Genomic DNA, 13130 nt, shown 5'->3' with positions numbered 1-13130 from the left:
TGAGGGTAATGGCGGGAAACAGGAGTTGGGGAGGGTCCCAGGGCCACCCTGGGTGCAGAAAGCATGGGAACAGAGAAAGAGAGCAGAGGAGAGAGATGGAGATGTCGACTGAAGGTTCAGGAGCAGGTAACGAGGGAAGGAGCTTCGCATGAAAGCCATCATACATAACTACACGTCGTACATAAACTATGTCAACACAAACACCCTGGAAGGCGGGTACGGCCACCTCCCTTTCACAGACGAGAAAAGAGAGGCTCCGAGACATTAAGTGACTTGCCTCGGGTCCCACAGCTGGGTGCTGAGAAAGCTGGACTGGACCCAGGTTCACCCGGCTCAGAGGCTCTCCAGTGTGGTGGGGGCACGGTGCAGGCAGATAAGGAAAGAAAAGATGCTAGGGAAGGAAGGGTGGTCTGAGGTCTGCTTTCCTTCCTTCCCTGTGCGCCCCATGAGTGTCCCCCCAGGACCAATCAGGCTGGGTCTGATTTCCTTGTGTCGCTCTGGGCTATCTTCTCTCCTCCTCCAGCACCTCCCCCAAGGTCAGGCTGCTAGGCTGACGCCCTCCTGGCCTCCAGCACGACAGTGCACCCCAGCCAGCCCAGCCACCGGAGCCTGTCAGTAGTAGCTTTTGATCAGGCTGGTTACTGCCCCTCCCACTGCCCCCAGGAGATTGGAAGCTCCCGACAGCAGAAGTCTCGACAGTATCCTGGACCACTGGGTACTGTGCCCACAGAGGTCCTATCAGGTAAGGGAGAGGAGACAGACACTGGCTTGCTGGAGGCTCCTGGCCACTGCAAGCTGGGGACAATTTCCCCAGGGGATGCAACAGGTAGAGACCAGAGTCTATAGCTTTTAACCCAGGATGCAGCCTGCCTTAGGGATCACAACCCCAGGAATGCTGCTACCCTTCCGATCTGGCGCTCAGGAAAACTGTGTATCCAGGAAACTGTGCTTCCCTGGCTCTCAACCTGACAGGAAGAACTGGAGAGATGGGAGAAAAGCAGCCACTACACAGTCAGATTGGAACCTGTGCCCACTGCCCAGGTGAATTCTTAGAAACGTGTCCAAGTCTTCCCCACAGGAGGTCTGGGAATGGCTGTGCTCCTGCCTGGGGGTTCTCTGCTGCCACCTGGAGGCAGGTCTGGATTCTTTCTCACCCAGCCACAGGTTGGATGGGAGTGGACCTTCTTTTTAGCACCCAGTCCCCTGACTTGACTCACATCCTCACGGAGCTCCATCCTCTGCACCAGGATCTGAGAGAGGATTCTTCGGGATGGTGGTGGTGTGGGAACGATGCGTGTAACTGGTCTCTATCCTGCCCCTCTGTTTCTGACTCCATACTGTAGCGTGCTCGTTCCAAAAATGCTACTCTGATCACGCTGCTCACTGCTCAGCATCTGCTATGGCTCCCCATTGCCCTCAGGTTCTCTACAATCAACTCTGCTGGCCTTAATGGCCTTGTCTTTTGGCTACCCCATCCCTGGTGTACCTATAAAACCTCATGAAGGTGCCTTTGCATGGGCTGTTTTCCCCGCTCGGGATGCCTTCTCCTCTCCCCTGCATTCAAATGGGAACCACCTATTCTTAGCCTCCTAACTGGTCTCCTGCCCCAGCCTTGACCGCTATAATCTGTTCCTGACACAGCAGCCACAGCGATCCTTTGAAAAGATGTGTTAGATCACGTTCCTCAAAGCTCACGACCCTGTAATGGCCTCCACCTCACTCAGGAAAAGCCCAGTGGCCTAGGGGGTCCTGCCCAATCCCTCTGATCATTTCTTTTCCACGGTCCCCCGTGTGACACAGGTAAATGCATGGTTTAGGTTCCTGCTCAAATGGCATCTCATCAAGATCTTCTCTGATCACCTTGCACTGCCTCACCTAGCTTTTTTTTTTTTTTTAAGATTCACATATGTTTAATGTATATAAGGGAAAAGAAAGGACAGTCCCGAATTCAAGAGCAATATTCTGTACAACTCATATGGTGGGGCTGAGTGCCTCACCTAGTTTTATTTCAACACAGTGTTTAAAAAAAATCATAGAGTCCGTGTATTTACTTGTTTCCTTTTTGTCTGTTATTCCACTCTAGGACATAAGCCCCATGAGCGCAGGGACTCAGTCTCCTGTTTACTGTTGTATTCCCTTCTAAAGGCTCACAGGCCCACAGTCTGCTTCGGTGCAAGGGGAATTAGGAAAGATTTTTTTTTTAAGTAGGCTCTATGCCCAGTGTGGAGCCCAATGCGGGACTTGAACTCATGACTCTTGAGATCAAGAGTTGGACGCCTAACTGACTGAGCCATCCAGGCACTCCAGGAAACCTTCTGTATTTTTAAAAGGGTTGTAAAGGAGAAAGGCAGAGGAAAAATTATTATTACTGACAGGGCCCGCAAACCCTGAAATATTTACTATCTGGCCCATAAGAGAAAATGTTTGCCAACTCCTGGCCTAGAATGTCATGGTACCTACTAGACTCAATAAATATCTGAAGGAAAAAAAAAAAAGAATATTCTAAAACTCACCTTTAAAGCACTTCCTACCCCTGAAATAAACTAAAATGCCTTCCTTTAGAGCACTTACAACATTTTATTTTGTCTACCCATCTATTTCTCCTACCAGACTGTAGGGATACTTGCCACATCTTGTTCAACTTTGTGTTCCCCAGGGGCTTAGAGAGAGCACTGTCGGGCATACAGTAGGTACTTAATAAACACTTAATCAATAACTGTGTCTGTCTCTTTCACTCAGCACTTAGTATACACTCAATGGGTATTTGTGGAGTGAAAGGACAAAGGACAAAGGGAAACTTCTAGAATCTCTTCTGCTTTGCATGGCTCTAGGCCTCCTCCTAAGAGCACACAATGCTAACAGTTATGGCAGGCACCTGGCCATCTCATGGGCAACTGAAGATGACTCCTTCTTGCCTCTAAGCAGGGACAGAGCTTTGATGGAGGCAGGGTCCAATTAAGTCCGGTGACTCGGTCCAGAAAGCTCATTGTTGCCACCCAGTCTGAACAACACTGATGGCGGTACATCTGGACCACAACCAATTTTCAGGATTTTGATCAATGGACTGATCTATTCATTTCTGTGCCAACTCTCCCAACCAGGCCGCCAAGGGGATGTGGGAGAATGAAGAACAGTGAAAGAATCAGAAAATCACAGGACTCACGGCAAATGAGACACCAATCCAGGCAAACACGGAGGTCAGGGAGCAAGGTTAGCACTCTGGGCCGGCAGGAGCAGATCTGCTACTGGGCACAGGGCTCTGGCTGGCACTTTCTCCAAGACTCGCTAGGGGCCACGTCTGCATCTGACCTCTCCTTGTTTTTCTAGAACAACAGCTACTACATTGGAGTTCCTGCCGTTAAGTGGTTTGGAAGAGAGTGCTTGGGGCTGCTTTTCCAGCACCAGTTCTTCTGCCTTCATTTTTCCCAGAGCCCTCAGTTTATGAAATGTCATTCCTTTGACTGACCAGGATTCTCAAACTAGCTTCAGGCCAGTTAGGCGCTAGGTGGAGACACCTGCTGGTGGACTGTGATATTGCGCCCAAGCTCTACAATGCAGAGTTAATAGCAAAGCTTAGAAGTTGACACGGGTAGCGAAGTACTGGGAGCTGCAAGTTTGAAATCTAAGTATTCCTCTGTAAGGAATGTCATTCTTGTGGTCCAGCAGGAAGGAGAGAAGGAACAGGTCAGCAGTGGAAGGGTGATTTTAATACTGAGGAAATGCCGTAAAATATTCTCAAGAGGTACAATGCCCGAGGCACCATAGAACTTTCTAACCGGAATGTTTTGATTCATGGTGACATGTCTTGAATTTTAATGGTAACTGCCATGCACTGCATTTTTCCCTCCCAAATTCATATGTTGAAGGCTTAACTCTCGTAGGATGGCATTTGGAGGCAGGCCTCTGGGAGATAATTAGGTTCAGATGAGGTCAGGAGGGGGGGGCCCCCATGATGGGGACAGTGCCCTTACTAGAAGAGACACCAGAGAGCTTGTTCTTGCTCTCTCTCTCTCTGCCATGGGAGGACACAGTGAGAAGGCAGCAGTCGAGGGCTCTTGGCAGAACCTGATGGTGCTGGCCCTTGATCTCAGACATCCAGGCTCCGTATTTGTGAGGAAATAAGTTTCTGTTGTTTAAGCCACTCAGTCAATAGTATTTTCCTTATGGCAGCCCAAGCCAGACCAGTGAGTAATGGTAAAGCGGCATTTTCTTTCCAGAAATTTACTCTACTGCTAGTCTTGCTGAAAAAGGCAGTAAATCAGAGAATACTGCAATAAAGGTAGGAAGATCAAGAAGAAAGATGCTCTTTAAATAATCGGATGACCTCTTAAATTTGGTGGGAGGATTTTTTTCCTGCCGGATGAGCAGAAGTTGATTCCACATTAGCCAAAGTCTGCAGAGGCCAGCCAGCCAGCCATGACTAGCAAATTCTGGAAAGAGATGAGCTTTCTCCAATTCAGAGTTCTGGCACAGAAATCTCAGAGTTTGGGCTGTCAATCTGAAATCCCTTTCACAGTCGATCAAGAAGGCTAGTTCTAACATAAAGGAAGTGTTCAAAGGTCAGATAAGAAGCTAAGGCTGATCCCAGCATGGGTCGTTAGCCTAAATGAAGAAAGATGCTATTTTCCATTCAGCTGAACTATAAATAAATCCATCCCCCATCATTGCAGGTGAATGATGTAACAGCCGTCACCACAAATTAGAGCCTCTTCTCTTTTCTAGACCAGTCCCGTCATCAAGCCTGTTCTGACCAGACATTTTGGTTTTCGCAAACCAGAGCTGTCTCTCTCCTCTCCTCCTCTAGCCGTTCCCTTCAGGAATGTCTCTGCACACTCGAAGCCAGAAACTCTGTGACCAGCCCAAGAGTGGCTGTTGCTCTTCTCTCTGTTCTTTTCTAAGAAACATATCATTACGCTCAGAGCTCAAGGACCATCTGCAGCCCTAACAGGATGCCGTGGCTCTGGTCAGTACCTATTAAACCCAGAAGTGGAGCTATAAACAGACTGGTTGGGGGAAAGGCGGGCATTCGTTCCAGATGCCAGGCCTTGAGGGAAAGAGACCCAGTTTCTCTCCACTCTCCCTTGCAAGAACGGCCTGGGCCCTGTAAAGCTGACCACAGGCCTTGTACCCAGGGGGGCAGTAAAGGGACCAGAGCCGTTGAATTTGGACAGGGACACCCATGTGCTTTGAATTAATGGTGGCAGTATAGAGACAGCAGTATACACGGAGCACTTAAAATATGCCAAGTATTGTTCCAAATGCTTTATACCTAGTACTATAAATCCTACGATGACCCGCCAGGACAGGTTACTATTATTATCCCCATTTTACAGATAAGGGAACTGAGGGGCCACGAGAGGAGGCATCCTTTTTCACATCTGGAATCTCTGCTTGGCCCCTCTCTCCCTACATCATTACCAATGCCCTCAATCTTCCTGGAGCCCTAGATACATAAAAGAACTTAGACTTCTGGAAGCTCTGAAGACCATAATGGCTCCAGGTGTGGGGGTCGTGGGCAGGGGACTCTGCAGATATCAGGGTGGGGGGCGGGGTGAGGCAGATAATCCTGGGTCGCTAGAAGAAAAGGTCAGACTGTTGTGAATCTAAAGTTATCAACCCCAGGCCTGCAAGGACTGAGTCATTCCTTTGTGTACACCCGAATCCCCACCTTCTCTTTCTCTAGAGAGAAGAACTGTGGCTCCCAGGGAGGAGAAGGGAGGGAACTGAAGCTCCTGAGAAGAGAGTGAACGCCAGAGGTGCTGGGAAGAGCGGCCGTTTCTGCCCAGAACAGTGTCCGAGTAACAGAAAAACAGAGGCTAGGCCGCCCGCCTGTGCAGCTCTCCTCGACCCCCAACCACCCTTCTCTCTGGGGAAAGCTCCCGCTCACTCTGCAAGACCCAGCATCCCTTCTTTTTTGACCCCTTCCACACCCTGGAAGAACGCTCTCAGGTGTGAGGCACCACATTTCTCTGCCTACAGCAGAGACGCACTTAACCCCCTACAGGCGGTCGGGGTGTCAGGCTCCCCTACTCCTCTGAGGCAGTCTCAGGGAAAGACAGCAGGGCTTATCCAGTCTGTAACTTTTTGGTATAGGATGTAACAACTTCCAATTCTTTTCTTTCTTTCTTTCTTTCTTTTTTTTTTTGTGGGGGTGGTGGTGGTGGGTAAGCAGGGTGGAGTATCAACCAATCAATCAGGCATCAACCCATCCATCCATCCATCCACTCACCCACCCAGTCACATGCTGTATCCCTTGGGCAGTGCCCAGGGCCCAGTGATCACAGATGCTCAGCAGGGGTATGTTGAACATTGAATGAATGAAAATGGAAAATATTCTTACCAGATTTCTTTTTCCCAACATGCTCCCTGCACAGGAAAGAAGGGGGTGGGAGAGAATGAATTAGTACCGACCTGAGTTACTCCATTAGGAACAGGAGTGTCTCCATCCCATGACATCGCCAGTGAATACAATCAGAGGCAGCCTCAGGGACCCAGACTCTTTGAAAAAGGAAGAATTCCTCTTCATTTGCTCCCTTTGTCCTGTAAGTGTTCTGGTGCCCAGGAGACCAGCCTCTCTACTCTTATTTGCAGAGTAGGGGGCCCTAGGGAGGGGCTGATGTCGTTAGGCCCCCATGTGGCACTGAGCCAGATGCCACCTCATCAGGCCCAGCAGAGGCCCTGCCTCGCTTCTCAGGGCTGCCCTGCGCTGTACTCATGGAGCAGAAAGCTTCTGGGGGTACGTGGTAAGCAGAACGCAGGAAAACTGGGTAGAAGTCTGGAGATCAATGGAAAAAAACACATCTCTCTTGCGGTGACATAGAGAACACTGCTGTGGGCTAGAATTCATACAGAATAATGACTCCCTTGTATTTGTCAACCACATTGAAATGTATACATGCAACTGCGTTACCGATACAATATTACAGATCAAGGATTACAGAATACTTTCAGGTAAATTATCCCATTAGTAAAAAGGTTTCCTATATCATAAAGGGAAAAGGGAGGCAATAGGATGGTTGGGTTGAGACAGATGTCATGGCAGCAGTAACATTAGCTAATAATTACTAAATGTTATTACCCCGTGCCAGTACCTTGCTAGGTACTTTTAGTTCACTCATTTAATAGTCATACTAACCCCTGGAAATAAGTAGTCTTTTAATTCCCATTTTCTAGATGAGGAAAATGAGGCCCAGAGAGGTTAGGTAACTTGCCTAAGGCCACACAGCTAGCAAGTAGCAAGCTGAACCCAGATCTACCTAATTTTTTTTAATTAAATTTTTATTTATTTTCAGCAGATCTACCTAATTTTAAAAAAATTGAGCTATAATTCACACACCATAAAATTCATTCTTCTAAAGTGTAGAGCTCACTGGTTTTTAGGATATTCACAAGGTTGTGTAATCATCACCATCATCTAATTCCAGAAAATATTCATCACTCCAAAGAGAAACCCTGGACCTATAAACAGTCACTCGCTGTTCCCACTCCTCCCAACCGCTGGCAAATACTAATTTGTGCTTGCTGTCTCTGGTGATTTGTCTATGCTGGACATTTTATATGAATGGGATCATAATAGTACAAGGCTTTTTGTGACTGGCTTCTTTCTGGTGGCCTGTTATCAAGGGCCCTACACCTTGTACCATGGATGAGTATTTTATTCCTTCTTATGGTAAATAAAGTCCCGTTGTGTGGGTAAACCACACTTCGCTGATGTGTTGTTTGTTTGGGTTGTTTCCATGTTTTGGCTCTTACGAATCATGCTTCTGGGAACATTTGTACACAGCTTTCTGTGTGGACGTATATTTTCATTTCTCTTGGTTCTACGCTGGAATGGAATGCCAGGTCACATGGTAACTCTAGGTCTCGCCGTTTTGAGGAACCACCAGGCCGCCCCCCACGGCAGCTGCACCATCATTCGGGCCCGCTCGCAGCACACCCGGATGCCAGTTTCTTCACATCTTCCACAGCCCTCTCTGCTATCTGCTTTTTGGTTCCAGCCATTCTAGTGGCTGTGGTTTGGATTTGCATTTCCTGGTGACTAAGGATGCTGGGCCGCTTCTCTTCTCTACCTACTGGCTATTTGTGTATCTTCTTCGGAGAAGTGTCAAATTCGGTCTGATTTTCAAGTCTGGCTTTTTCGCCACCGGGTAATGACCCTGTCTCTGTCACTGCGGGCCTCACAGGAGAGGGTGAGGAGGCTAAGCCAGTCCCTGAGAAAGGGGCTGTACTCCCATACGTCTGGGAGGAGCAGCAGGGCCTGGCCCCAGAGCTGGGCTGCGCTGCTCCGTCGTGCTGTCCCGGGGCCACGCGCATTACCTCCATGAGGCTAAACTTCATTGCCCCTGTGGGGGGAGGGGGAGGGCAACAGTGGAAGAATCTAGCTCCCATTTACTGGCACTTGCAGGGTACAGGGTGCTGGCTGGAGTACTGTATCTGGACCCACCCGAAGAACCCTCACTATAATCGTTGAGGGTCACTCCATGTCACAGATGGAGACACGGAGGCCCACAGAGGTGAAGCACCCCACCCAACATCAGAACCCAGGAAGCCCGGCTGGGGCCCACGCTCCTGACCACACCCTGGCCTGGCCCGTAGGTGAAGTCTCCTTCTTAGCCGCCGGCTCCAAGACACACCCACAGAGGTCCCTGAAGGTCGCCTCTGCGTAAAGCTCCATCTGCCTGAGTTGCCATCAAGGCCTGTGATCCAAGCCACGGTCTGGGATCCTTGAAGTCCTGGGCTCCTGCCTGCCCTATATTCCTGTGGCTTGTCTTGCCGTCCTGGCCAGAGCTGCGAGTCAGGGGAAGCAGGGGGCTCCTGGGTTCAAGCAGCGGCAGCACGTGTGGGCTCACACAGGCACATTATGTATGTATCTGTATGACATGCTTGGGGTGGTCCCAAGTTTTCCTATGCATGGCAGCAAAAACTCTTCCGTCAACAGCACCATGTGGAATCCATCTTCTGTCTCCCTAAAGACTGCTGCCAGTTTCCATCTTAGACCCTACCTCGGGTATCAGCTTCAGGAGCCTGACCCAGGGACCAGCTGTTTCGCTGCTATTCACTCCTCCCTCAACCCACCACCAAGGCCCACCTGAGTGAGACTCACTGCCCGCTGTGGCCCCAGAGCCATCCCCTGGGTCCTCGGCAACCATCCCACTTTCCTTCCCCGTCAAAGCCTGGCTTAAAGACAGGAAGGCACCACCAGGTAAGGACCCGTCATGCGCCAGGCTCTCGTTATAGGCAGGATGGTGTTGAATCCTCACAACCAAGACTTGATCGAAGTTTTAGCCAAGGCCACTTTACGGATGAGGAAACAGAAGCTCAGAGAAGTCACGACACCTGTTGAAGGTCATCATATAGCAGGGAAGGGACAGAGAGATTGGAAACTCTTCCTTCTTCACAGGAAGCCTCTTGCAACTAGATAATACCCTCCAGCAGGATGCTGTCAGCTTATCACAGCTGGCCCACTGTGCTTTCTCTGCTGTAGCCTAGGCTATGTTTTTTAGTTTTAGTGGCTGTTCTATTTGTGCATATGTGTGCATGCGTGTGCATCTGCACCTGCTCTCTCTCTCTCTGGTCAAAGAGCCTGGCTGGCACTTCTCAGCCCTTCTGGACAGGTGCGTGACCCATGACCACCCCATACCAGTGGGCTGGCCTCCTCTCCCGCCCCGTGACTGCTCCATTAGAGAGAGCTTCTTTCTGCAGACACACACGGTGGTTTCCTCAATTAAACTTATTAAAAAGCACGATGCGTATGTCAGTGTTTCGGGCTGGCAGGGCCACGGGTGCCATCAACTCCTGGTGTGTAAAGCCAGCAGGCAGGGGGTGAGAGTCTCTGTAGTGTGCCTGGACCGCCTGGCCCACTGGGCACGCACCGACAGGCACCCGGGGGGTGTTTTCTGCTCTGCTGCAGGGGCTAGGGTGAGCATTTTGGACAGTGTTAGACCCTGGATGATCAGGACCAAATCCTGGCCCTGGCCCTGTTGCTCACAAGTGCTGAGACCTCGAGCAGGTCTTGTCACTCATTCATTCATACCCTTCAAGAGCAACTTTACCCTTGTGGGCAAGGCCCCACCCCAACAGAGCCCAGGCTCCTGCTTTTAGCACTCTCCAGGCACGCCTGGGAGGTGGAGGCGTGTAGGGGATTCCAGTAGTGACCCTGCACCAGCTTCCTTCCTCGGTGAGGGCCACGTGGATCAAGACCCCACAAGGGCTCAATCAGGGTGGTCAAGTTTAATTTTTACTTTGCTCTACTCTAATTCCTCTTGGAACCGGCCTGGGAGCAGGGACGGCTGTGAGGGCACTCTCTGGGGAAGTCCACACGCCAACTTACTCTTTGGGCGGATTCAGGTCCTCGGGTCTTGTCTCAAAGAACTGTAGCACCTCATCACACTGAGAGATGTAGGGGGGCAGCTGGATCAGGGCCTGGAGAAGAGACACGAATGAGTCCAAAGAAAGGAAAGGGGTATCAGGAATGGCACGAGTCAGGACTTCTCAAACCTGGGTATGATCAGAATCACGTGGGGGGGCTTGTGAAACCAGACAGCTGGGTCCTACCCCCAGATGCTCTGATTCAGTAGATCTGGGGTAGGGTCTGAGAATGTGCTGCTTTGGGGACCACACACACATGCATGTGTGCACACACAATGTGTACACACACACACACACACACACACGCATATACACGTTATGGGCACAGCTGAGCAAATAACATGATTACGTTTATCTAAAACATGAAACTGGGGACTTCATGCATGTCATTATTCTGCTATGACTTCACGTGTACTGGATGCTGAGTGTGTCTACTGCCCAAATGCATCATACATTACTGACCCAGCTGCCTACCGGTGAATACTAAGCTGGTTTCCAACACGCCTACATGCATGTCTTAAGTCACAGATCTGCCATGTTACAGCGAGGGTGCTGCTTTATGATTTGGGTAGAGTTTAAAAGTTCCAGGTTACTGAACATCTGGCATCTGTCACTGCCCCAGTCCGTACTAATTTGCCACCCTAGCTCATCAGTTAAAGGAGCCTCAGATGTCTGCCAGCGGGTTGGATAAGGAACGGGTGGAGGGCACAAAGGGGACCAGGCATTCGTTGTGCCCATTCAGCTCCCAAAAGGTATCCATTCAGTGATTCAACAGACAGGATCTCTGGGTCGACGTGTCCAATACGAAAGAAGGATGGGACGCACCCTCAACCTGAAAGGATAAGAAACTACAACGATGCTGCATCATGAATAAAGAGCTCAGTGTAACCGATCTTTATTTAAGCCCCTTCTGGCCCAGGTCCCAAGGACGCAGATCTCGGGGCAGGAGAGCTGCGTCACGCACACATTCTCTTACAAACGTCTGTGCAGGGAGTGCGCCTGCGCTCATGCACAGATGTAAACAGCACGTGCAATTCTGCCAGGCATTTCAGCCCACCAGGGCATGCTCCTGAGGGATGCAGGACTCTGCTCCTCTCCACAGAAGGCCTCGTTCCTGGGTGCCTCTCATGTGCCTCCTGCAGGTGCTAAGTGAGTTGGGAATGGAGATAAACACGTCCTCTATTTTCTATATAACAAGTCCCTAAAAACTCACCTCCCATTCATCCTCTGCAAAATGATACTCCATCCCCACTACTAGGCTGGGCTGGACTAATGGAGAGACAGATGGGGGTCTCCACTGGTACCTTCCTCTGGCCTTCAGGGGTTATTTTGATTTATTTTTCTGATTTTTGAGAAGTTTTAATTGTGGTAAAATACACATAAAATCTGCCATCTTGATCTTTTTTTTTTTTTTAAGATTTTATTTATTTATTTGACAGAGATCACAAGTAGGCAGAGAGGCAGGCAGAGAGAGAGGGGGAAGCAGGCTTCCTGCTGAGCAGAGAGCCCGACGCGGGGCTCGATCCCAGGACCCTGAGATCATGACCTGAGCTGAAGGCAGAGGCTTTAACCCACTGAGCCACCCAGGTGCCCCTTGATCGTTCTTTTTAAGTAGGCTCCATGCCCTACCTGGAGACCAAGAGTCCTATGCTCTACCGACTGAGCCAGCTAGATGCCCCATCATCTTAAGCATTTTTAAGCACACCGTTCAGTGGCATTAAGTACATTCGCCTGGTTATCCAACCATCCCCACCTTCCATCCCCAGAAGGCTTTGTTTTGCAGAACTGAAGCCCTGTACCTATTAAATAGTTCCCCCTTCCTCCAGCTCCTGGCAACCATTCTACTTTCTGTCTGTATGATTCTGACGACTCTAAGCGCCTTGTCTAAGTGGTATCACACAATATTTGTCCTTTTGTGCCGGGCTGCTTTTATTTAGCTAATGGTCTCAAGGTTCATCTATGTCATAGCAGGTGCTGGACTTTCCTTCCTTTTCAAGGCTGAATAATATTCCACTGTATGGGTAGGCCAGGTTCTGTTTACTCATTCACCCACTGATGGTCACCTGGGTAGCTGACCCTATATAGCCTTTGAGTCTGGCTCAGGCTTTCAGCCAAATGCCCAGGTTCAAGCTGTCTCAGTTCTAAAGAAGAAGATGTGAGGTGGGTGGACATGTTTTAGTAGGGTGACCTCCCTAGTCACTGTCCAAGCTCTACCTTCTGGGGTGAAGGGCCTGCTATTTTGTGGCTCACTGATTTTATTAGCCTTGACGTAGCTCCTGTTCTGCAGCCAATCCCCAGGGACTGATCTTTTCCAGGCTGGAGGCTGAGAGCCCAAGAGGGAGAGAGCAGGCGCTTCCCTCCCCCGCCTCTGGCTTCTGACCTCCTTCTCTTTCTGGTTTGGAGGATTCATTCTACCTGGGATGAGCTGCTGTGTTGGGGGCCCCCTTGGGTCTCTCCTTCCTCTGAAATCCCACAGCTCATACAGTCAGAACCACATAATGAAGGAGCTGATTATATGCTGGACCGTGGTGCGTCCTGGCTGCTGCTTTATGCGCAGAAATCTTGCGGCTGCCCCCAGACTGCAGTAACACCATTCTCTTATGTCGGCTCAGCACTCGATGGCTCCCGAAACGCCCTCGTCTGTGTCATTCCATGTAATGCTGGGAAGGCTGGCCTGTTTCAGAGATGGGGAAACGGAAGCTCTGGTGAAGTAGGTAGGATTGGAGAGCCCAGGGCTGGCCAACTCCAGCTCCTTGACCTGA

At 50.0% G+C, this 13130-nt stretch overlaps 1 protein-coding gene across 1 annotated transcript in view; it reads right to left on the bottom strand.

Annotated features, from left to right (window-relative positions):
* Positions 1-13130, bottom strand: part of SH3PXD2B (SH3 and PX domains 2B) — a 100552-nt gene that overhangs the window by 30318 nt on the left and 57104 nt on the right. The window contains exons 5-6 of the mRNA XM_080804401.1: positions 10331-10422; positions 6341-6366 (exon numbers count right to left, since the gene is read on the bottom strand). Of these exons, the coding sequence (XP_080660527.1) occupies positions 6341-6366; positions 10331-10422 (118 nt within the window). The remainder of the gene's footprint in view (positions 1-6340; positions 6367-10330; positions 10423-13130) is intronic.

The sequence above is a fragment of the Martes martes genome (assembly GCF_963455335.1).
Source record: "Martes martes genome assembly, chromosome: 5".
Taxonomy (NCBI): domain Eukaryota; kingdom Metazoa; phylum Chordata; class Mammalia; order Carnivora; family Mustelidae; genus Martes; species Martes martes.
This window is presented reverse-complemented; position numbering and strand designations above follow the sequence as displayed.